Below are 23,811 nucleotides of genomic sequence, written 5' to 3' on the forward strand. Positions count from 1 at the left end.
ACAGCTCTACTTAAAGTTACTCATTGACCAGCACTCACACTCATTTCATGCCGATACAAAACTTAGTAGACTTCCTTAAGAAGAGAAGGAAGTAAAACCCTTTAAGCTACAAGTAAAGTAACTTCATTAAAGGAGGAAGTTTTTCCTTGCATTTTTCTCTTCACTGAGGGATTGGAGTGCTTCTGTATTCAGTGATTACTGTGCTTAGCTTATTTGTCGAGTTTGCTCTGAATCTTCTACCCTGTACTGCGTGGACAAGGTGTGGTGTCCACTAAGTACATGGATTTTGGCTCCTCTGTTGTCTCTGGCATAAAACATTAACCCCAGCAAACGCCAGTGCATTCCATGAGAATGCATACAACTGCCACGGACAGCAGGGCAAAGCGAAGAGCGCAGGTCACAAGAAGGGGCACAGCCTCTGTCCTGCGAAGAGGAGGGCAGCCCTGGCTGCGGGCAGATGCAGCCAGAAGCGTCACCTGCGCTCCGGTTAAACGCTGGGTACGGGCAAAGGTGTGCCGGGCCGAAAACTGAGCGGGGCAGGAGACGGCATTCTTGGTCATTTGGTATTACATATTACAGGGTTGTTACTTTCTGAAAGTGTCTTTCCACATAAGCCCTAACCTGTAAACTGCAGAAACGCCGACTTTAAACATCTAAGCGATCTTTATTGTCACTTGGTTTCATCGCAGCTCTGCAGTCGATTTAATTCTGACTGATCGAGCTGAGGAGTTGCTTAACGACTTCCATCTCCTTTACTTATCGTGGCTGACAAAGCGTCAGTGCTTTCCTCTGCAGGAGCTCAGGTCCTCTGCTCGGAGCAAAGCCCTTCAGCAAGCAGCAGCCCTGCACTGCTCCCCTGGGGGGCTCTCGGTGCCGGTCCAGCCACCTCTGCGCCACGACACAGGCCTTCGCGGCCAGGGGGCGGCCCTGCCGGAGGGCACCGGGCCTGAGGCCCCGGAGCCGCAGCCGTGGGCGCAGCCCCTCGGCCGACGCGCACCCTGCGCTCCCCACAGGAGCCCTTCGCTGTCCTTCCGCCAGTCGGCAGTGGCCTGGCGTCTGCCGTCGCTCGGCACTCAGGGAGGCGAGAATCAGTGGTCCCCACCCCCTGCCGCCCCTCACCTGAGCGGAGTAGAAGCTCCGGGAGCAGCCGGGTTCGCCCTTCCTCCGTCTTTCCTCTGTCCCTTCGTCCCTGCCTTCCTGCCCGCCCACCTCCGTCCTGCCTCCCTCCCGCGGCGGGCCGGCCCCTGCGCAGGTGGTGCGGCCGCACCCGCGGAGCCCCGCGCTCTGGGCGCGCCCTGCTCGCGGGGCCCGGGCGGCGCGGGGCGCAGGAGAGGGCTGCTGCCGCTGCTGCCGCTGCTGCTGCTGCTGCTGCTGCTGCTGCTGCTGCTGCCCCCGCCCGCCGCACGCCCGGCACCCGGCCTGGGGCACCTGGCCTGGGGCACTGGGGTGGGTAAGGGCCCCGGCCCGTGTGCACCGTGGCGCTGAAAAAGAATCTGGTGAGCGGCGCCCTGAGAGTATGTAACACCTGAGGGTCAATAAAGCTGAAGTTGAGGCTCCCGCCGGCTGTCTGGTTTTGTGTTGCTGCGTTTTAAAGCCCGCTTCGCTGAGTCGCGGTGCCCAGGGCGGGAAGCCCTGCCACAGGGGATGTGCAGAGCATAGAGGTGAAAGGAAATGGGGGAACTCGTCACCAGCAACGAGTGGACGGGAACAGGCTGCCTTATGCTAGGCGCTGAAAAGGGAGGTAAGCAACTGACCCGCCCTTGGTGTCAAGCTGCATGTCAGCTACGCGACCATTTGGCTATCTATGGCCTCATTGCTTGGTGTTCTGTGAAAGCCCTCCCTGCGGTGGCTCTCCAGGGGCTTGGCTTGCTGCTAGTCTGTGATGTTTCTCTTACAAGGGAAGGATGCTTTTTGCTATGGTTATCCCTATTTTTGTGGAGAGCCTGGGGCAGACCCATCAACCAGTACTGCAGTGAGTGACTTGTCCATCCTGCAGTCCAGTACACATGCACCGTGCCAGAGAAGCAGGACAACGATGTTAACGTCGTGCCGTGCCCAGCTGAGCCTTGGAAAGCTTCTCTAAGCTATGGCACTGCCCTGCACAAGATCTGGGACCAGAAAATCATCCTCAGAGGCAGGAATGGTTGGTGTGCTAGTAGCGGTTGAATTTGAGTTTAAAACTCATGACTTAGTGTGGTTGCATACCTGTGGGTATCAGAGGAGCTGCTGTTCCTGAAATGAGGTATCTACAGGAACTGAATGCTCAGGACATGTTTTGTAAATTGATGGGCCGTGACAAGACTCTGACCCCCTGCTCTGTCTGAGCTGTGTCAACAGCTTCGATCACCATTAGTCTTTCTCACCTCTCCAAGACTTCCACAGTTCCTGCTTTCAGCTGTGGCAGTTCATCTCTTTGCCTTGTACCAACCCCAATGCTTGCCTGGTCACATAATAAATCAGTTCAGTTTTTCAGCCAAAACCCATTTACATTCTGCTGTTTTAGTGAGTTGATTTGGCTTTGTGCTGCAATTATGCACAGGAGACAGGACTTGGCAGAAGCATGTGTCACACAGCGAAGAAATTAGAGGGATGGATGGGGAGGGCTACCTCTCTTAATAGCAGTGACTAGTGAATGTAATTGAAATCCTAATGGGAAAGCTGCAATCTGAGTCACCACTACCCATTAGTTAGTTGCTATACTTTCTCAGTTTGAGGCTGTCATCCTGCTACTGAAGGCAATCTACCAGCAGGGGTGGTTTACTGCTTTGTAGGTCTGTTTGTTTCTAATTAGTAGTGTTTCTGTTTAAAGGTAGTTTAGGCTAGCTTGGCAGATTTTACTCTGAAGATTGGAGTGCCTGCATGAATTCTGCTCTCTTGTCTAGGTGATAAAGATTTATTAAACACATTCTTTGCTTACATCCAGCAGAGGATGTCCACTCTTGATGGGGAACACAAGCCCTATGAGGAGAGGCTGAGAGAGCTGAGGTTGTTTAGCCTGGAGAAGAAGAGGCTCATTGCTGTTTACAACTACCTGAAAGGAGGTTGTAGCCAGGTGGAGGTTGGTCTCTTCTCCCAGGCAACCACCAATGGAACAAGGGGACACAGTCTCAAGGTGTGCTTGGGGAGGTCTAGGCTGGATGTTAGGAGGAAGTTGTTGCCAGAGAAAGTGATTGGCATTGGAATGGGCTGCCTGGGGAGGTGGTGGAGTCACTGTCCCTGGAGGTGTTGAAGAAAAGCCTGGCTGAGGCACTTAGTGCCATGGTCTAGTTTTCTGGCTAGGGCTGGGTGCTAGGTTGGACTGGATGATCTTGGAGGTCTCTTCCAACCTGGTTGATTCTATGAAATTCTATGAAAAATTACAGCTTTCTTTAGGTTTCTTACAGAGAAAAATAATGAGAAATGGCTGGAAACAGGCATGGGAGGGGGGTGAAGTAAGAAAGTACCTCGACAACGACTTCCTACACTATAAGTTAAAGCATTTCACTTTCTGGGCTTAAAGAATTAGGTTGGCTAGAAAACTGGGTGGAACTGAAGGGTTACAATTATGGATTGGGCAAACTTCAGTGAAGGTAATGGGCAAGGTAAGTGCTTAAAAAGTGATTAAAGTCATTATGGAGCCTGGTTGTTGAAACGATGGGTTCACAACTGAGTTATATGGTGAGATCTACATGAAAATATTGTGACCAGAGGCATTTTCCCTGGGAACTTGAAAAGCCAAAACAAGGCACTGGGGTAGTGATTGCTGGACTCGCCTATACAGGACATAAGAACCAGTGACACGAGCCATAGAAAATGGCACTGGTTAGAAGACAGCAGCCAAAGGTAAGAAACAGGAACGTGTGCCTGAGGAGAAATAAGTATAGGATGTCCATGAAGGGATTTTATGTGGTAATGTGGATGAGATTCTATGACTGATGTGGATGAGAACCATCAAGGAAAAAGGTCTCCTCATTTATTCTTACCTTGTTGCAGGTAAGAGGATGCTGTGTTATATATACGCAGATGGGTTTGTATCAAAGATGTGGCTTTCTGCCATCAGTTTCTCCTTTTGATAGAAGTAACTGCTGGGACTGAATTCTGGCTAGCTGCTGAAGTTCAGAGGGACTGATTCACAGAAAATGAAGTGCAAACATTTTGATTTCTAGGAATTGACTGTGTCTTGCATCAAAGCAGTCCTGGACACTTGCTCCAAAATAACAAACAAACAAACAAAAACCTCCCAGCTAAAACCTAATGTAGATATAAGGTACAAGGTCTATAAGTAAACCTTCCAGGGACAGATTTCTCCAGCCAGGCAGGCAGTGCACCACTGGAGTCTGTTCAGGCTGACAGGATTACTAAGTGCCTGAGATCAGCAGGACTTAAAATTAGCTTTGGAACACTTTTTCCCCTACACTTCTGATGTTGCTTTTACATTAAATCTGTTGATAAACAGAAAAGAATTTGGGCTGAAGACTTTTTTAAAGAGCTTTTGAAATCCCTTGGTTTTGGAGTGGGAGATTGGGATCTAAGTAATTGACTATGTGTTGGAGAATCTTTTCTGTCCCTGTGGAAAAAGAAATCACTATACCAAATACTGCTTCGGCAAAAGAAGTGTGAACAACCAGGACTGACTTAATACTCATATAGTGGCTTGGTGTGTGCTGTTAGAAATACAAAAAAAATTAAGAGCAATGGAAATCATCTTTAGACTTCTATTGTTGTCTTTAGTAACATGTGATTTTTATGACTGGGAAGTGTTTCTTTCCTAAGGCTTAGTCCTTCCTGGCATCTTCTGATCAATTGTGTAGTTCTGATTTAAAGAGCTCACAAGTAAAGGTGCTTTTGTCACACTTAATCTAGACTCTGGCTGTGGAAGAGCTGGCTTCTGGGACACATCCAAAACAGACTGAAGGCTGTGAGGATGTTTTAATTCAAGCATTGAACCCTGTAAGACTGTTATTTGTTGTTCCTTTTTTTTTGTATTTATATGATCTTAAAGTATGAACCTGTAACACCGGCCTAGGTAATGCTCTGCATCATTACTACCTTCCCTTTCATGCTGATTTTCCTCAAGTTCTGCTGTTGCTGACCACTCAAGCTATGTCTGAAACTTTAGCATTATTTTTTTTCCCTATTCTGAAGCCATTTTTCCTCTTCTAAAAAGATGAGCAAACCCAAAACAGCTTTTGAAATCTGAAAAACAGCCTTACAATTTCTCCCTTGGTTCTTAACAATCCTTTCTCTCAAATCCCATCTGTATTGTGCTGAACTTGGGTGAACCCTTGTCTGAGTGTATCTTGGAGACTATCTGCAAACCTCTGCTTAGCTTTCTAGAATTTACCACTTAACTGTAGAAGTATTTCAGGACTGAAACTTGCTTGTGCAATGTTGACTGCTCTAAAATTCACAGTGCTGGATCTTCATGAGGTGACCAACCTGGAGGTCTTTTTAGTCCCGGACTTAGGATTCAGGATGCCAGCTTGTAAATCGCACAAAACTGCAGTGAAAGGAGCTAACTGGGAGCTCATTCCTCTTCCCTGCCTCTTGGCATTGATACCTTACGTTCCATTACATATTAGTAAAACGTTTATGAAGTTTTATTAACATGGTAGGAGTTCTTGCTTCTTTTACAAGAGGTGGGAATTATGAGCAGTCTGCTTTCTCTCTCATTTAATCTGCTCTCCCATCTAGTGTTTTTCTTTTCTCATCTGGATGTAGGGGATATTTGCTTTGTAGTCCAAAGTACCAGAGTTGGAGTCTTCACTCCTGGCAGTCATTTGAGATATTTCTTCTGCATAGAAAAGTTATGAATGCATGAAGAGCTGGGTTCAGTAACCTTAAAAGGTATCGCAACATTTTCTTCCTCGTCAAGTGCACCTCAGAGCAATTTACATCTGGTTGTTCTGTCTAGGTCTGTAATGTTGGCAACTGCATGCGTTGAGAAGGGGAAAGAGGCATTAAATTTGGGTGTCTAGTTCAGGCAAACGATTTGTCACAGCTTCTCTTGACCTCCTGAAAAAGAAATCCAACAGTGGCATCCTGTGGCCCAAGCAGTTCATGGCAGGTGGGTCTGGTGTTAGACGGAATCTGTCTTTCTGAGTCGAGTGGGAAATGGATCAAGTTATTTCTAAGTTAGCTTACAAAAAAAGAGAAGTCTCCAGTAAACCAGTGCATATTTTCAACTTGGTGGTTATCTGCTTTTCAGGAGGGACTTTTCAGTGTGTCCAGCAGGCCTCGGGAGATTCTCCTCCCCCTATACTCTGCCCTTGTGAGACCACACCTGGAATATTGTGTCAAATTTTTGCCTTCCAGTTCAAGACAGACAGGGACCTGCTGGAAAGAGTCCAGAGGTGAGCCACGAGGATGATTTGGGGATTTGAGCATCTCACCTATGGAGAGAGACTGAGAGCCCTGGAACTGTTTAGTCTGGAGAAGGGAGGACTGAAAGGAGATCTGATCAATGTGTACAGATATCTGAGGGGTGGCTGTCAAGTGGATGAGGCCAATCTCTTTTTGGTGGTCAGCAGCAATAAGCCAAGCAGCAGTGGCTACAAACTGGAACATAGAAGGTTTCACCTTAACATGAGGAGACACTTTCTTTACAGAGAGAGTGACAGAGCACTGGAAGAGGCTGCCCAGAGAGGCTGTGGAGTTTTCTCTGGAGACCTTCAAAAAAACACCTGGATGCATTCCTGTGTGAACTACCCTAGAGGATCCTGCCTTGGCAGGGAGGTTGGACTTGATGATCTCTGGAGGTCTCTTCCAACCACTAAAGTTCTGTAATTCTGTGACTTTCCACTAATTTACCTTCCCTTCTGCTATTTATTTTTCTCCCAGGTTGCTGCCTTTGTGCTGGTGACCATTTCCTCCTTACAAAAGGAACAGAGACAATGTGAGTGCCGTGTTTTGAACTGACCTGCAGTTTAGTGTGGCATGCTTGTTCTAACAAGGAGTGTTTCATGAGAGTGCGATGGCAAGGAGACTAATAAGAGTTGTTTTCCCTTGCACCTGCATCATATCCAAGTGGTTGCTCCCATGCACGCTGTGTGTGCATCTCTGTGTGTGTGTCTCTTGAGTTTTCCAAGGTCCTGGCCTTTACTTGCTGTGCTTGGACAGACTGTGGTTTGCTCAGCCCCTCAGCAGCAGCTGCTGGCAGCAGTGACTACCAGGCTCTCTGGGAGCTTGCCGGCACGCCAACAAGAAACCTACAGGCTCACCTGCAGCCCTGTGGGCAGTTACCAGGCAGCTTGCTGAGGGCCTCACATCTTTTCCTCGTGGTTTTACACCAGCCTTCTCTTCTGTAAGAGAGGTAGGACTGAAGTGTTTTAAGGTCTCTTCTTTCCTACTTCTTACCTTTGTATGCTACTGAAGGCTCAGCATCGGGCAGGGGCTTAATTGTTGCCTTTAATAACGGGTGAGCACTCGTGATTTTTAGGAAATTGCTTAACTGAGCTTGCCACCAGTTTCTTGCCAGCATCAATCCCTGGCCTGCCTCTTAAAGCATGAAAGCAAACACATGTTAAGACTGCCTGTGTCTCCAGTGATGTTAACTCCTGCTCTTTTTGTCAGTTGAACTGACAGCCAAGATAAGAAGAGCCTGTGTTGGTATTGTCTCTTGCATAACAAACCGCTCTTGACAAAAGAAGCAGCCTCCTGTCAAACGAATTTCCTTTACAACTGCCGAGGGGACTATTTTTAGTTTCATCTGATGTTCTTTACTCCTTAATCATCTGGGTCATTTTCCTCAGTGTTTTGCCTTTTCCCCTTCCCTGCCAGCTTTATTACCAGGTTCTGCTAGTAACCTGCGGAGGAGGAAAAGGGCACTAGGGTCTGGGCTAGTCCCTGTTAGCATAGATCTGCAATGGGATGCTGCTGCCTTCTCAGTGTCCCGCTCAGCTCTGGGGTGTGAAGTGAGGCAGCCTTCAGAGAACGGCAAACAAACTGCCCCAAATCTAGATGAGGGATGTACAAGACCAACAAGTATAGGAGATCACTTCTTGTCAGGAAAAGATTTTAGCTAGGGCTGCATTCAGAAAACATGTTCTTCGTGGCAGAAGGGGAGCTACAAACGTCCAGCACTGAAGCTTAACATTCTAAGCTTATGACTTCAGGCAGTGAACTCCTCCTATGCCATTAGCAAAGCAATGCCAAGCCTGGTTTTTCCACTGGAGATAAAATTCAAGTGCCTGAGGAGTGATGGTGTTTATTCCGTAGGTCTTGACTCACCAGTACTGGCTGCATTCTCTTTTGGTCTCTTTGACCCACTGCATGTTTTTTGTCTGTTGAGCAGCAGTATGATTCTTGTCTTCTAGCTGAGAGATAAAACAGAAGTCCTTCCTATCCCCATTAGAGATTTTGTGGTGCTATTTGCAAGAGCTCCTTAAGGCTTTGGTCATTCAGAAAATAGCACTGCTTTACTCAGTTGTACATTATAGTTCAGTCAAGGCCATCACCCATTGCAGGGTCTTTCTAGAGCCTAATTCATGTAGGTTATTATGTATTCTATACCATGTTCCTTCACAGTATGCAAGAGCTGTGGTTGTGTGCTTGTGGTGCTTCTCTAAGTTTTACAGCTGGATTTCAGCTGCACAGAGGCAAAGTCAACAGCCTGAAGTTGAAAAGGAAACCTCTGACAGCAGAGGGATTTATGTCTCTGTCATCTGAGTGAATGTAAGAGTCCTGAGGTTAGCATACTAGCTAACTTTTTCCAGGGAAGAGACACAATTCTTACGAGGGAATCACTAGAAATGGTTTTCTTAAGACATTATACAAGATGTTTGCAGAAAATGTATGCATGTTGAGAAAGTCGATTAAAAATTGTTGGAAGCAAACCAGAAGGAGTAAGGTTCATAATGTAAATGTTCCAACAGATCTACTCTTTTCCAGTGAAAGCAAAAAGGAAGAAAACCCTCCTGGGAAGAAGGCAAAAGTGGGATTTGGTTTCTCAGATGGAATGAGAATACAAATGTATTGTTGATGGAGAAATAAAGAGTACCTTGTATCTTCAGGCTTTCCCCTCCTTTTGTCTTCTGAGTGTAAGAGTGACTTACTAGTGTAAGAGTCTCCTAAACCCTAAAAAACATGCACCTGCATACAGAACAACACTCCTTAGCCAAGGGCAGTTATGAAAGAGTTGGGAAGAGGTCTTGTGGCTGATGACAGCAGCTCCTTAGGTCTTTGGCTGCTTTACTATCTGATAGGATTGAACAGGGATCTCCTTTACAGTTTGCTGGCTCACCTCCTTCCACTGCTTGAGTTTGGATTGCATGGTGCGCCCCAGATTCATGCATCTGTGCTGGCACTCACCTAGTATAATCCCAGTTGAAGCAGATCAGAATTCTTTGTGTGCTTCTTGAGGGTTACTTACCCCTGTTGTGGTATACACCACTGTGCAGCCTACAGGCTGCCATAAAACTATTCCTCTTACACTTTCCCCTTTTTTTCCATTGCTTTTGACCATGTAACTCTTTTTGTTTCAGCTTTGTCAGGGCACTGGTGAGCCTTATTTCTGATTTTGTTCTTTTCAAGCCCCTGAATTACATTTTGGTTTAGGAGATGGCAGTGGGAGAAGTACTAGAAGGAAGATTGGGTTTGTATTTCTCAAGGTGCTTGAAAGTCTGCCAGGGAGCTGTCAAGTTAGTGATGACTTGTGCCGTATCAAAGCAGACAAGCAAGGGTTCATCATAATTCAAGATCTGCTGAAAATCAGATTGAAACATGGCTGGCAGTGAGGGCTTTCTAAAGAGAAAAGTATTACTGTGAGTGCTGAGACTGATAAGTGCATTTCAGCCCTTGCTGAGGAAGAGCCTGTCATTTCAGCTTCACCTGCACCACTGGAGATTTGCTTCTCTTACTCAGGTTTTCAGTGTCTTCATCCAAGTTCAACTGTCACATCTTTTGCCTGGGTGCCTGAAGGGGACACTGCCTTTTTGTGCAGACACTTGGTTTCTCTGCCACTTGTTCATGTAAAGCCCTTCAGGCATTTATCCCCTTGCTCAATAATCCATTTCCCTGCCTCTGCAGGCTTTAGTTTTCTACAAAAAGGAGCAGTTGCATCATTTTCTCCCATATCAGTGGCATGGGAAGCAGCAAGAAACTCCTTGGTGGAGAGACTAGGAAAAAAAAATCATTTAGGTTCCATCAGGTGAAGAGAGTCTGACCTGCAAAATTTCTCATGGCATGTTAAGATATTTAGGGCAAAGATATCAGGAAGAAATTAAAGCTCTACTTTCAGAATGGCTGAAAACAAGAAAGCTACAGGGAAAAAAGGAAATTTTCCTCTGGCACTGCGTAAAGAGCCTGAACACTGAAGACATCACTAGCTGAATGCATATAAGATGTCACTAGCAATCATTAAGATCAATTAAGCTTTTTATTGAGCCCACAATAACATCTGTGGATTGTTCAGAGTGATGGTAGGCAAGCAGAAGAGAAGAATTAAAGAGAAGAGGTTCTGCTGTGAACACTCCTACCACCATCACCCAAGCGACAGTGTTCTGTAGAAACTGGGTCAGAGACACCCTTCCCCCTCCACGCTGTCAGAGTTATTTGAGTGTCCTTTGAAACCCTCACAATAGAAAAGTTTGGCTCCTGCATTCAACAAGCAGAACTCATTTGTGTCTTGCTCAGAAAAAGCTGCTGGGTAATTTTCAGTGCGAGCACAGTGTGACAGTTCAGCTGATCTCCAAAAGCTGATTTCTTGGTGATTTGCTCTTTGTGTAATAAAGCACCTCTAGTTTTGTTTAGCACTTCTAAATTTGACATGCTGCATCTGTGTTTAGAAGCCTTAAACCTCTCTCTTGTCTGTGTTAGTTGTAGGAGCAACAGTGATAGCTTTTGTTCACAGACTGCTGTAAGTCTCCTGAGATGTTTTTGTCTCTGTTGTCTTGCTGACTATATAAACCTAAGTTAATTAGTTTATTTGCTTCAAGGATAATCAAATTCAAATATGTTTGTTGGGAAGTATGGCTTGGGTGGATTCAAACACATCCTTCTTCTGAGTTCTTTTCACTGCCCTTTTTATCCCATATATGAGTCTTTATCCTTGTCCCATTAGCAGTCTCATCCTTCCAGTGTGCCCTGGGATTTTTGTCTCGTCTGTCTTGTTTCTTTCACTGAGTCCTAGAGGGTCTACCTTGTCTTGGAAAGAAAACCAGGCTATGCTTCTTACTCACAAAGATGGTCTGCACAGGTCATCACAGTATCACCAAGGCTGGAAGAGACCTCACAGATCATCAAGTCCAACCCTTTACCACAGAGCTCAAGGCTAGACCATGGCACCAAGTGCCACGTCCAGTCCTGCCTTGAACAGCTCCAGGGACGGCGACTCCACCACCTCCCCAGGCAGCCCATTCCAGTGTCCAATGACTCTCTCAGGGAAGAACTTTCTCCTCACCTCCAGCCTAAATGTCCCCTGGCGCAGCCTGAGGCTGTGTCCTCTCGTTCTGGTGCTGGCCACCTGAGAGAAGAGGGCAACCTCCTCCTGGCTACAACCTCCCCTCAGGTAGTTGTAGACAGCAATAAGGTCTCCCAATAGCAATAAGGTCTCTCAGTAGCACAGAACCCAAGAGTTAGGCTATCAGGACATTGTTTGGCAGTGGCTGTAAGCACTTGTTCCAAAGAGACATGAGTGAAGTGGAATAGCAAGTTCCAGAGGTTGAAACTGTTTACTAATTGATGTTCTCTATTTTCACTCCCTGTTTTCTATTTTTACACTCCATTTTCTGTCTCACTTCAAGCTGCCCTCAGCATGTACTTCTACAAAATGAGCACATGCTCTCATACATTTTTCTCCTTACATAAAATGTCAAATTGCCTAACCTGATGGACAGTGTTGCCTTGAGATGTCTGGGAGACCCACTTGGTCAAAGATCCGAGAAGGCTGCTTGAGCCATGGATGCTGGCAGAAACATACCCTGAGTAGTTGCAGCATAGTTTAAGGAGACATGATTGAAGGTGATGAAGGAGGAGAAGGAACAGTCTCCTTGCTTCCTTTATAACTTCGTCCACTCCCTTGACAAGGTAATTATTGTTATGGAGCAACAGTGAGAACCTTTCTGCCCACTCATGTCTAGCACAGTTCTGATTTTTCTTCTTAGTGTATGCTAAAAAGAGGGGGGGGGAATCTCCCAGTTTGTGTATTGGTTTCAACAGTGAGTATCTCTTGAGCTATACTTCTTAAACAGACACACAACCATCTCTGTCAAAACACCTTCCCTGCATCCTCACTATCAAGAAGAAGAAATAGAAATTGCTACCATTCCACTCTGTTGCCCACTTTTTGGGTGGAAGAAGAGGGGAAGCCATTTTTGTTTGGTGGCAGAATGACTTCAATCACTTCCCAGCCCTGTCTCTGGCAAATGCCCTATCTATAATAATCAAGCTCAGTGGCTATGACATCTTTTTTTGACAGGGCAATATTTCTTAATAATTTAGCAGCACTGCACACACACAAAAATAGTTATAATTAACTCTCATCCCTCAAGTTGGAAGAACTTTTCAGTTTGCATTGGAGGCTGCTGGCCAATTCTTTTATCTAATTGGATGAAGTTCCTGCTTCTTCCCACTCGTGTGATGTCTGCTTTTACACAAAGTCATTAAGTGCAGCTGTACTCAGAAGTTTGTAACACCAGCCCTGGCGAAGACTAGGCAGGCAGGCTTTTAACAGCCATTCTGTTCTCTCTTTCTCATCTGATCTCAATTCATTTTGTGGTTGATGTGTGTCCAAACGTCTTTTCCTAGTACCTAATTCTCTCCCCTCCAGCTTTTTGTTGTGAATTATCTTAATAGTTAGAAACCAGACAAATTGCCTAACATTCATCTGTCTGTTTTGAAACTAGAGAGTTTGCAACTTGCTTTCAAGAAAGGAGGATTTAAAGTAATTACTTGTTTCTGTGAGGCATGAAGAAGTGATTTTTGTCCCTTCATTTTAAAGCTGGCATTAAGATGCAATCACATAATTGCTGCAGTGCTCTCTAAGTCTTTAGAAGCGTTAAGCTGATTGTACAGGTAGAGCAGCAGCACCACAGTTAACATTACATTGAGAGGTTGCACTTAGGTGGGTTTTTTGTCAATAACTTTTTGATTTTTTATTTTTAAACTCCACTTTTGTCAGTATAACTGCTTCTGAGTGATGTTCTTGTCTGCAATCTTGAATATATATATATTAATATATATGTGTGTGTAGACATAAGTATATATATATATATATATATATATATTTATATGTGTGTGTGTGGTTGGAAGACTGTGACCTGGGAGAGGAACCTGAAGGTATTGGTGGATAGTTGACTAAATATCAGTCAGCAGCGTGCCCAGGTGACCAAGAAAGCCAATGACATCCTGGCTTGTACTAGAGGGAGGTAGCCAGCAGGACCAGGGCAGTGATCATCCCCCTATGCTTGGCACTGGTGAGGCCACACCTCGAGTATTCTGTTCAGTTCTGGGCCTCTCACTATAAGAGGAACATTGAAATGCTGGAATGTGTCCACAGAAGGGCATCGAGGCTCATGAAGGGCCTGGAGCACATGGCTCATGAGGAGTGGCTGAGGGAGCTGGGGGTGTTCAGTCTGGAGAGGAGGAGGCTGAGGGGAGACCTCATTACTCTCTAAAACTACCTGAAGGGAGGTGGAGCAGGGAGGGGGCAGCCACTTCTTGGTGTCAAGTGACAAGACCAGAGGAAATGCTTTCAAGCTGCACCAGGGGAGGTTCAGACTGGATGTTAAGAAGTCCTTCTTCACAGAGAGGAGTATCAAATGTTGGAATGGTCTGCCCAGGGATGTCATGGAGCCACCGTCCCTTGAAGTGTTTAAAAAGAGACTGGATGTGACACTTGGTGCCATGGTTTAGCTGATTAGCTAGTGCTGGGTGATAGGTTGGACTTGATGATCTTGAAGGCCTTTTCCAACCAGACTGATTCTGTGGTCAGTAGGCAGTTTCATCATGTGTTCAGCTTTTGCTCAGACAAATATGAAACACAAGTGTTCTTCTTGCTTAGAATCCCATAGCCTTTGTTGTTTCTGTATGGAGGTTGTAGCCAGGAGGAGGTTGCCCTCTTCTCTCAGGTGGCCAGCACCAGAACGAGAGGACACAGCCTCAGGCTGTGCCAGGGGAAATTTAGGCTGGAGGTGAGGAGAAAGTTCTTCCCTGAGAGAGTCATTGGACACTGGAATGGGCTGCCCGGGGAGGTGGTGGAGTCGCCGTCCCTGAGGCACTTCAAGGCAAGGTTGGACGTGGCACTTGGTGCCATGGTCTAGCCTTGAGCTCTGTGGTAAAGGGTTGGACTTGATGATCTGTGAGGTCTCTTCCAATCCTAATAATACTGTGATACTGTATGGGGCTGCTGCCCCACATGTGAATAAGGTAAGCTTGCCTGACACTCCTAAGTGAGAACATTTAGTTCTACCCAGCAAAGATAAGTTTTATAACTGACTTCTAGCACTCTGTTATCTTCAAAGTATGCAAGCTTATTTTTATAGGAAATACTTTATGTATGAAAGCATTTCAAATGCCACTGTAACATTTGCTTTGTCAGCTGCAGTCATCACAGCCACATCTTTGCAGTGACAACGGTAGCTGCCCTGTGCTAACTTTGTCATGTTTTGGCAGAACTGATGACTTGAATGTGTGCTTGTGCTGTGAGTCGTTGGTGATTCATACTGCTTAATTGGATGGGTCAATAAGATGAATGTCTGTGGTCTTTGGGGAATGAAAATGGCTCCTTTCTTTTATGACCTGGAGTTTGTACGCTGCTTGTGTTTTGTTGACGGCGGTAAAGAAGTGCTGACTTACTTCCCTAACACTTGGGTGGTGGTACTGGTTGGAGGGTGTGATGAAGAAAAGTGGGCTTTCCTTTTGGTTTTTAAGTGGGTGGGTGGGCAAATGGATCCTCAAGGCACATTAACAAAGTTACACTGCTGCTGCAAAGTGTGAAGTCTGTCATGTTCTCATTGCAGTGGATGTGTGTGAGCAAACTGAATGCAGAGACATCTGTGCAATTGTCAGCTACAATTAAAGACAGGATGATTGCACAGTGGGCAGACAGTTGAAAACAAAGGATAGTTGAGGGGTTTTGTGTGGGTGTGTAAAATAAATCTTATGAAGAGTGACTGAAGGAGCTGGTTAGTTTGGAAAAGAGGAGGCTGAGGGGGGACCTCATCCCTATCTACAGCTACCTGAAAGGACATTGTGGAGAGGTTGGCGCTGGTCTCTTCTCACAGGTAAATAGTGATAAAAGAGGGAATGGCCTCAAGCTGTGACTGGGTAGGTTTAGACTGGACATTAAGAAACACTTTTTCCCCAGCACAAGTGGTCAGGCATTAGAATATGCTGCCCAGAGAGGTGGTGGAGTCTCCAACCCTGGATGTGTTTGAAAGTTGTTTGGATGTGGTGCTTGTGGATATGGTTTAGGGTGCAGCTTGTAGAGTAGGGATATGGGTTGGACTTGGTGATCCTGAGGGTCTTTTCCAACCTGAATGATTCTGTGATTCTGTATATTTCTCTTTGCCAAAAATCACTTATTTTTTGACTAGCTGGTTTTACAGGTATCTACTAAATAATGACAACAAAATTGAAACAGGAACTTTGCTTTTTGAAATAAATATTCTCCCAAATTAAACATTTTAGGGCAAGTGAATTGGATGTGCCTGGAGGTGATCCACTGTGATCTGCTGTAGGTGATCCTGCTCTGGCAGAGAGTGTTGGACTAGATGATCTTTCAAGGTCCCTTCCAGCCCCCTAACCTTCTGTGATTCTGTGAATTGGAGACTTTTTGATCGTGTTGCTGGCATTCTGAAGATGCACAAAGAAATCACTTCCAGAAAGATTTTTGGAAAGCAAGAGGGAGAAGATCATTTGTCCAGCATGTAAAAGAAGCAAAGAAGCCTATGTTGCTTAGGCCAGGGTAGGTCTGTGTTTGTATATGTTGTGCTCTGTGTCATGTTCCATTTCCCTAATGTGTTTCTGACTGCATTATGAGTTTTGGTGTTGCTTTCAACTTGAACTTAAGAAAAATAGATATTTGAAGAGAGATCCATGTTGTATTTCTCAGGTATATGAATAACCTTGAGTACCAGTTAAAGCTCCTCTGCAGCTATCAATGTCTCTGCTTAGATTACAGATCACAGGATGTTAGAGGCTGAAGGAGACCTCTGGAGACCTTTGGGTCCAAGTCCCCTGCCAGAGCAGGGTCACAGAATCTAGTGCAGGTCCCATGGGAACACGTCCAGACAGGACTTGAAACTCTCCAGAGAAGGAGACTCCACAACCTCTCTGGGGAGCCTGTTGCAGTGCGCTGTCACCCTCAAGGTAAAGAAGTTCTTCCTCATGTTGAGGTGGAACTTCCTGTGCTGTAGTTTACATCCATTTCTCCTTGTCCTATCATTGGGCACAAATAAGCAGAAGCTGTCCCTTCCTTCCTGACTCCCAGCCTTCAGATATTTATATCCATTTATTACATTCCCCTCTCAGTCTTCTCCTGTCCAGACTAAACTGCCCTAAGTCTCTCATAGTTGTCCTCACAGGTACTTACAGAGTATCTCCTCTTAGGTCCAGCTGATATTAATGGGAGTTTCCCAGTAGATGGTGTCGGGAGTAGTCCTCCAGTTGGTGTCATGCTTTGAAAAGCATGTGATATGAAGAGGACCCTGGATCTGATGAACCTTGGATGCCATCTCATCTTGTTGAAGGTAGCTGTGTAGTTTCTTTCCTTTCCTACTTCCTGAATATCTTTTATGACTTCTGGACTGGACTTCCTTTCCCCCTCCATTTTAGCAGAAACCAAGAAAGCAGCTGCAAAGCAATAGAATTGACATCTAATTACAGAACTGGAAGCTGTGGCTTGGGTATAACTGGCATCAGTGCTGTTTGTCCTTGATTAAAGATGGATTTTATGTCCCTAATGAAAACCCTGGGAGGGTTTGCTGGGCTGGTGTAGGTGGCATGTGGTGAGAGAGAAGGGCTTATTAAATACTCTGTGAGGCAGAGGAGTGAGGAGGTGTTGATGATGAGCACCTTCATTTAAAACACTTTTAATTCTTTTCCAGAGCCACATTATCAAAGTGTAAAATGTAGCAGCTTCTTTCAGAGCCGTGTGTTGGAGCAAGCTGGGCCTGCTGCTAGGAGTGAGTTACTTAATGGGAAGAAAATTTGCAAGGCCTGGAAGGAAATAGCAGCTGCCTTTTTCAAGTGAAAAAAAAAAAAAACAAAACCAACAAGCTGTAACATGTAAAAACTGTAGCAAGACCAGGGACTTTTTTTTCCCCAAAGCCCTGGATGAAAGGAAATTAGTAGTGCGTAGGGATTGCAGAGTGGCTCAGGCATCTCACCTGCTTTATTCTTAGCTGTGGAGGAAATTCAAAGTTTCATGCCAGATGGAAAGCAAACCCAGAGCCACATGAACTACCAGCCAGTTTCCTGCAGCATTAATTTACAGTCTCCTGAGAGAACAACTTGGTTTACTGCCAGTTTTGGCTTCAAGTGGCATTATCAAAGGACAGAGGAGTGCAGGCAGTGGTCCCTTTCAGGCCACACCTTCTGGGCAGTGGGGCAGGTGGCACCGGCTGCTGGCTGGGCTCTGTTGCAGGCATTACTGAGCGCATCTGCACCCCAGCTCCCCACTCAAACGCTGCATTAATGATGCTGCGTCAGTGCCGCTTCTCATCTGCCTGCTGGGTCTACTACAGGGTGTTGCTATCTTCATGCTGTGAAAGTGGGCTTGCCAAAACTTGGGCTCAAGGTTGTTTGATATGTTTTGCATTGCTGGGTTCTGCTGGTTGGTGGTTCCTTAGTTGTTTCTGTTGCTGTTGTTGTTGTTGGGGGGGGGCATTGGATGTGTCACAGTTCACAGAGAGTGGCTGTTTAGCCAAACTCACTTTGATTTGCTGACTGCAGTGCTGTGGGATCACAGAGTAACAGGTGTGGAGGTGTGATGCCTACCCCTATTTTTCCAAGGAAAAATAGCTTCTTAAGGGAAGCTGGCTGCTGGTCATAAAAGGTGTCCCCCAGAGCTCAGTGTTGGGATCACTTCTGTTTAACATCTTTATTAATGACCTTGATGAAGACATAGAGTGTGTCAGCAGTGGGTTCACCCAAGTTAGGTGGGAGTGTTGATCATCATGAGGGTAGGGAAGCTGTAAAGGGAGACTTGAATAGATTGGATTCATAGGCCAATGTTAAAGCTTCAGCAAGGCCAAATGCCAGGTCCTGCACTTGGGCACTGCAACTCCAAGCAATGCTACAGGCCTGGGGCAGTGTGGCTGGAAAGCTGTCTGGCAGAAAGGGACCTGGGAGTTGTAATTGACAAGCAGCTGAATATGAGCAAGCAGTGCCCAGATGGCAAAGAAAGCCAATGGCATCCTGGCTTGGATTAGAAATGCTGTGTCCAGCAGCAATAGGGAGGTGATTGTCCCCTTGTACTTGGCTCTGGTGAGGCCATACTTTGACTATTGTGTTCAGGTTTGGGCAGCTCATTACAAGAGGGACATTGAGGTGCTGGAGCAAGTGCAGAGGAGAGCAACAAAGCTGGGGAAGGGTCTGGAGAACAAATCTTATGAGGAATAACTGAAGGAGCTGGGGCTGGTTAGTTTGAAAAAGAGGAGGCTGAGGGGAGACCTCATTGCTGTCTACAGCTACCTGAAAGGACTTTGTGGAGAGACTGGTGCTGGTCACTTCTCACAGGTAAATAGTGATAGAACAATTAGGAATGGCCTCAAACTGCCACTGTGTAGGTTTAGACTGGATATTAGGAACCATTTTTTTTATGGAAGGAGTGGTCAAGCATTGCAGTGTGCTGCTCTGGGAGGTGGTGGAGTCCGCAGCTCTGGATGTGTTTAAAAGTCATTTGGATGTGGTGCTTGGGAATATGATTTAGGCTGCACCTTATAGAGTAGGGATATTGGTTAGACTTGGTGATCCTAAGTGTTTTTTCCAGCCTCAATGTTTCTGTGATTCTGTGAAACACATTTCCATACTGCCTTGTCACCTGTTAGGGTGGATCATGGGTTCACTTTCCAGTCTCTTGCTGTTTTCTCTCCAAACTATTCAGGAATCACAAGTCATTTTTTTTTCTTCCCTATATTTTTAAATAGTGTTGAGATGCTCTAAGATTTGAGATGTGCAGGATTATTTAAGAAAGTATGTTAAGATTTGACATAAGGCAGAAAGTGTTTCTGAGGGTGGTGAGATACTGGCACAGGTTGCTCTGAGAATTAGATGTTTAGTCATTGGAATTGATCAAGGTTAGGTTGGACAAGCAATGTCATCTAGTGGATGATGCCCCTGCCCATGGCCAAGGGGGTGAACTTTGTATTAGATGGTATCTGAAAGTCCCTCCCAACTTAAACCACTAACTAGGGAATTGGGCATCACCTCTGACCATATAGACAGCTAAGTGTCTGTAGCTTGCCAGGTGGAGAAAAAAAAGGGAAGATAGTTCTTTTTGCATTTCACCTCCAAATAAACATTGACTGTCTTTCCTTTCTGCCACCTGTGGCTCTACAAAGCTTTGCACCAGTACTGTCTGCTCCAGATGCATATTTAGCAGTATGACCAGGACCTTGTTTGAATTTGAGTGCAGATTTTGGAACTTCTCACTATAATTAAGGCATTATGTCCTCACCATTGTGGTTATGCATGTAATGGGAGTTCTGGAGGATGCATGCAGAAGAGGGCACCCTAATACTTTTATGCAGGATATGCAAGGGTGTTGTGGGTTTCAGCCCAGCCAGCAGCCGAGCCCCATGCAGCTGCTCAGGTAACTGCCTCCACATACACATGCTCCCTAGTAGCATGGGAAAGAAAATCAGGAGAAAAGGCAAAACCCTAAGGCTTGAGATAAGGAGAGTTTAATAGAACAGTGCAGAGAGAAGAAACAAACAGGAATAACAATAATAATAATTAAGTAGTATGAAAAGTGAGTCACACAAAATGCAGTACTAACTGTGAGGGCCCAGCCTGACCTGTCACCCTGATCCTGCCCCACTGTGTTGCAGCTGCCTGCTCAAGATGCCTGCTCAAAAAAACTGTGCTTGCCCCTGGCCAGCCTTTCCCTTGTCTAGTGGGCATGATGTCAGCTGGAGATCAAGTACCCCATCAGCTGGTTTAGCTGCCTGTCTTGGTTATGGTCCCTGCTAGCCTCTTGTGGGGAAAAACAAACAAACAAAGGCCAAACTCACTTTTAAACACATCCATAGTTGGTAGCTCCACCACCTGGGCAGATCATTCCAATGCCTGACCACTCTTGCTGATAATAAATGTCTCCTAATGGTCTAAACCTACCCAGTTGCAGCTTGAATCCATTCCCTCTTCTTCTACCACTAATTATCTATGAGAAGAAACCAGCATCAGATCTTAACTTGGTCTTTTGCCTGAGTGAAATGTCCTCAATGGCAGCTCTTGATTAAAAAAAAATTACTTATAAGCATATCATTTAACTTCTCTTATGGTCAGGTTGTTATGGGAAACTTAAATGGCATGCAGTACTTACCTGGCCATTCGGTTCACTTTGTATTGTTTGCCGTTTCCCTTTAAATAGAAGCCAGGGAATAAAAGCCGGGGCTGCAGGTACTATGGGACTGAAAGCCTCCTGCTGCAGAGGGACTGTAGTGCACTGCCAGCAATGCAGCATCTGTGGAGACTTAGAGTGCTTGAAACCATTCAAGCAGAGTTTGAGAAAGGAACCATCTGGTTTTGGCTCAGCAAAACTTGTTTTAAAGGTGCTTCTCAACCTTCCGCTAGAGCCAAAACCCACCTCAGTTATCAGGTCTAATGTTCATTTTGTCTTTATCCAGATTTATTCTCCCCACCTGTTCAGTGTGCTTGGTCTCAGTGATAATGCAGACACTTAATCATGGGTGCTGATCTGTTAGCTTTTTGGACGAGTCATTGTCTGATCAGGCAGAAAGAGGAGAATCATTGAACTAACTTCTCTGGTTTTGCTGAACTCTCTTGGCCTCCCTAGGAAAACCTGAGCCAGCAATGTGCTCTTGTGGCCAGGAGTGGCAATACCTTTCTGGAGTGTATTAGAAGGGCTGTGGCTAGTAGGTTGAGAGAGGTTCTCCTGACCCTCTACTCTGCCCTGGTGAGGCCACATCTGGACTACTGTATCCAGTTCTGGGCCTCCCAGTTCAAGAGGGACATAGAACTGCTGGAGAGAGTCCAGTGTAGAGCTACAAAGATGATTAAGGGAATGGAACATCTCTGTTATGAAAAGAGACTGGAGGGAGCTGGGGCTGTGCTGCTTGGAAGAGACTGAGAGGTGACCTCATCAATGTTTATAAATATGTAAAGGGTGAGTGCCAGGTGGCTGGCGCCAGGCTCTGCTCAGTGATGCCCAATGACAGGACAAGGGGCAATGGGTGGAAGCTGAAGCATAGGAAGTTCCATTTAAACACGAAGAGGAATTTTTTCCCTGTGAGGGTGACAGAACACTCAAACAGGCTGCCCAGGGGGGTTGTGAAGTCTCCCTCTCTGGAGATATTCAAGACTCACCTGGATGTGTTCCTGTGTGATCTGGTACAGGTGATCCTGCTCTGGCAGGGGGGCTGGACTGGATGATCTTTTGAGGTCACTTCCAGCCCCTGACATTCTGTGGTTCTATGATTCTAATCCTGTCTTACTTTGTTGCATTTCATCTGGAAAAAAGACAGTGGTGAGGCTATTTTAATCCACATTGCCTTCTTTTATCAGTCTCGCTGGAGAGCAGAGGGGAATTAGCAGTATTCACAGAACTGCAAATTTGCTTACCTTCTGCATTGCAAAAGAAGGCTGAGAGGAGACCTCACTGCTGTCTACAGCTACCTGAAAGGACATTGTGGAGAGCTTGGTGCTGGTCTCTTACAGGTAAATAGTGATAGAACAAGAGGGAATGGCCTCAAGCTGCAACTGGGTCAGTTTAAGACTGAATCTTAGGAAACACTTTTTCCCAGCAAGAGTGGTCAGGCATTGGAATAGGCTGCCCAGGGAGGTGGTGGAGTCACTGCCCCTGCATGAGTTTAAAAGTTGTTTGGATATGGTGCCTGGGGATATGGTTTAGAGTGCAGCTTGTAGAGTAGGGATACCAGTTTGACTTGGTGATCCTGAGGGTCTTTTCCAACTGGAAATGTCTCTGTGATTCTGTGTGAATTTAGTAACCTTGTTCTCTGCTGGATGGTTTAATCCCAGAGCTCAGGGGACAGAATCCATTAGTTGTGCCCTGCTGGTGTTGCTGCTTCTTTCAGTTTTGAGCTGGCTTCCTCCACCTTCTTTGTCTTCAGGGATACAGATACAGACAGAGGGGTTCATGATTTGCATGTATTTGAACTGCCCTTGGGAGGCATTCAACTACTAACTTCAGGCACTCTCAACAAGTGTATCTATGACAGCACAGTGCAGGTGCTCAGCTGCACAGCACACTCCAGAAGCTGGGTAAATCCTCAGAGCAGTGCCATACACGTTGCCTGAGCTCATTTAGCTGTGTTCTACATGAACTAAAGCCACAGAAGATACATGGCAGCAACTGCAATCTGAGGGCAAATTAATATGAGCAAAATGCCTAAACATCTGCTGGAAACCAAACCTAACTTTCACAAACCTTCAGTAGTAACAGATACACTTTTCTCCTGTTGGAACTTGCCAGTATACATTCTCAGCTCCTAGGAAGGAAAAAAAAATAGTTTTAGGGAATAAAAAGAAGAGTCTCACTGCACTTTTTACCACACACCAGATGTATGGGACAGCAGAATGGGTGCCATTGTCCTTAGCTCCCAAAGTGTGTGACTGGTGTAGGTTTAGGACTGTCCTACCATAAAGATAAATATCTCCAGAGGACCAGATAGACCCCAAGGGGCTGACAGTCTGTCCCAGAGGGAGGACCCAGGACATGGTCATTTGTTATTCCATCCCAGACAGACCCCAAGGGGCTGACAGTCTGTCCCAGAGGGAGGACCCAGGACATGGTCATTTGTTATTCCATCCCAGACAGACCCCAAGGGGCTGACAGTCTGTCCCAGAGGGAGGACACAGGACATCATTATTTGTTATTCCATCCCATACCCTGCATGTCCCTATAGAAGAGGCAGACCGGATCTAGCCATAAGCTCTGCTCTGAGCCTGTGGCTGCCGATACTGCTCTGGTTTGTGTGGGAACGAGGCCTGGCTGGCAAGATACTCCTTACTGCGTAGCTGAGGCCTCTCTTGTTGGAGGGCCCACAAGGTCTAAGACAGGCCTATTGGGGCCTAGCATCAGGGGGACAGATACATAGACATATTTTGTGCCCTGCTACCTCTTGTCCTTTTTGTTTCCTTTGGTAAGCAATGTTTAACCGCCAATTCTGTGCCAGTGGGTTTATTTTACACTGGGGGGTAAAATACATTCTGTCCCAGCTCAGCCCAGGACAGAGACACACCTGTGGACCACATTTCACACACCAGCAGCTCATCTTATCAAACCTGGGTAATTGCATCTCGATGCACAGAGGGCTTTGAGGAAGGCTGGCAAAACGCGAGATTCAGGCTGGATGTGAGGAGGAAGTTGTTCAGCGTGAGAGTGGTGAGAGCCTGGACTGGGTTGCCCAGGGAGGTGGTTGAGGTCCTGTCCCTGGAGGTGCTTAAGGCCAGGCTGGATGAGGCTGTGGCCAGCCTGATCTAGGGTAGGGTGTCCCTGCCTATGGCAGGGGGGTTGGAACTAGCTGATCCTTGTGGTCCCTTCCAACTCTGAGTCTATGATTTCAAGAAAAGCCTGGCTGAGGCACTTAGTGCCATGGTCTAGTTGACTGGATAGGGCTGGGTGCTAGGTTGGCCTGGACAAAGGTCCCTTCCAACCTGCTTGATTCTGTGATTCGTACCTCATTTATG

General features: G+C 46.1%; 2 protein-coding genes across 4 annotated transcripts in view; both read right to left on the reverse strand.

The window, feature by feature from the left end:
* LOC135184783 (uncharacterized) overlaps positions 1 to 16,767 on the reverse strand; it is a 36,314-nt gene extending 19,547 nt beyond the window's left edge. The window contains exon 1 of the mRNA XM_064160854.1: positions 16,511 to 16,767. Within this exon, the coding sequence (XP_064016924.1) occupies positions 16,511 to 16,747 (237 nt within the window). The 5' untranslated portion in view covers positions 16,748 to 16,767. The remainder of the gene's footprint in view (positions 1 to 16,510) is intronic.
* Positions 16,768 to 21,474: 4,707 nt separating this feature from the next.
* The window catches only part of BCL2 (BCL2 apoptosis regulator), a 127,186-nt gene continuing 124,849 nt past the window's right edge, over positions 21,475 to 23,811 (reverse strand). Inside the window, exons 2-4 of one of the 3 annotated variants that reach the window (XM_064160857.1) lie at positions 22,550 to 22,610; positions 21,724 to 21,777; positions 21,475 to 21,611 (exon numbers count right to left, since the gene is read on the reverse strand). In XM_064160857.1, coding sequence (XP_064016927.1) covers positions 21,758 to 21,777; positions 22,550 to 22,610 — 81 coding nt within the window. In that variant the 3' untranslated portion in view covers positions 21,475 to 21,611; positions 21,724 to 21,757. Of the gene's footprint in view, positions 21,612 to 21,723; positions 21,778 to 22,549; positions 22,611 to 23,811 lie in introns of those variants that run through there. The other 2 variants (XM_064160856.1, XR_010306174.1) reach the window with 2 other exon arrangements.

This window comes from Pogoniulus pusillus, chromosome 21, assembly GCF_015220805.1.
Source record: "Pogoniulus pusillus isolate bPogPus1 chromosome 21, bPogPus1.pri, whole genome shotgun sequence".
Lineage (NCBI taxonomy): Eukaryota > Metazoa > Chordata > Aves > Piciformes > Lybiidae > Pogoniulus > Pogoniulus pusillus.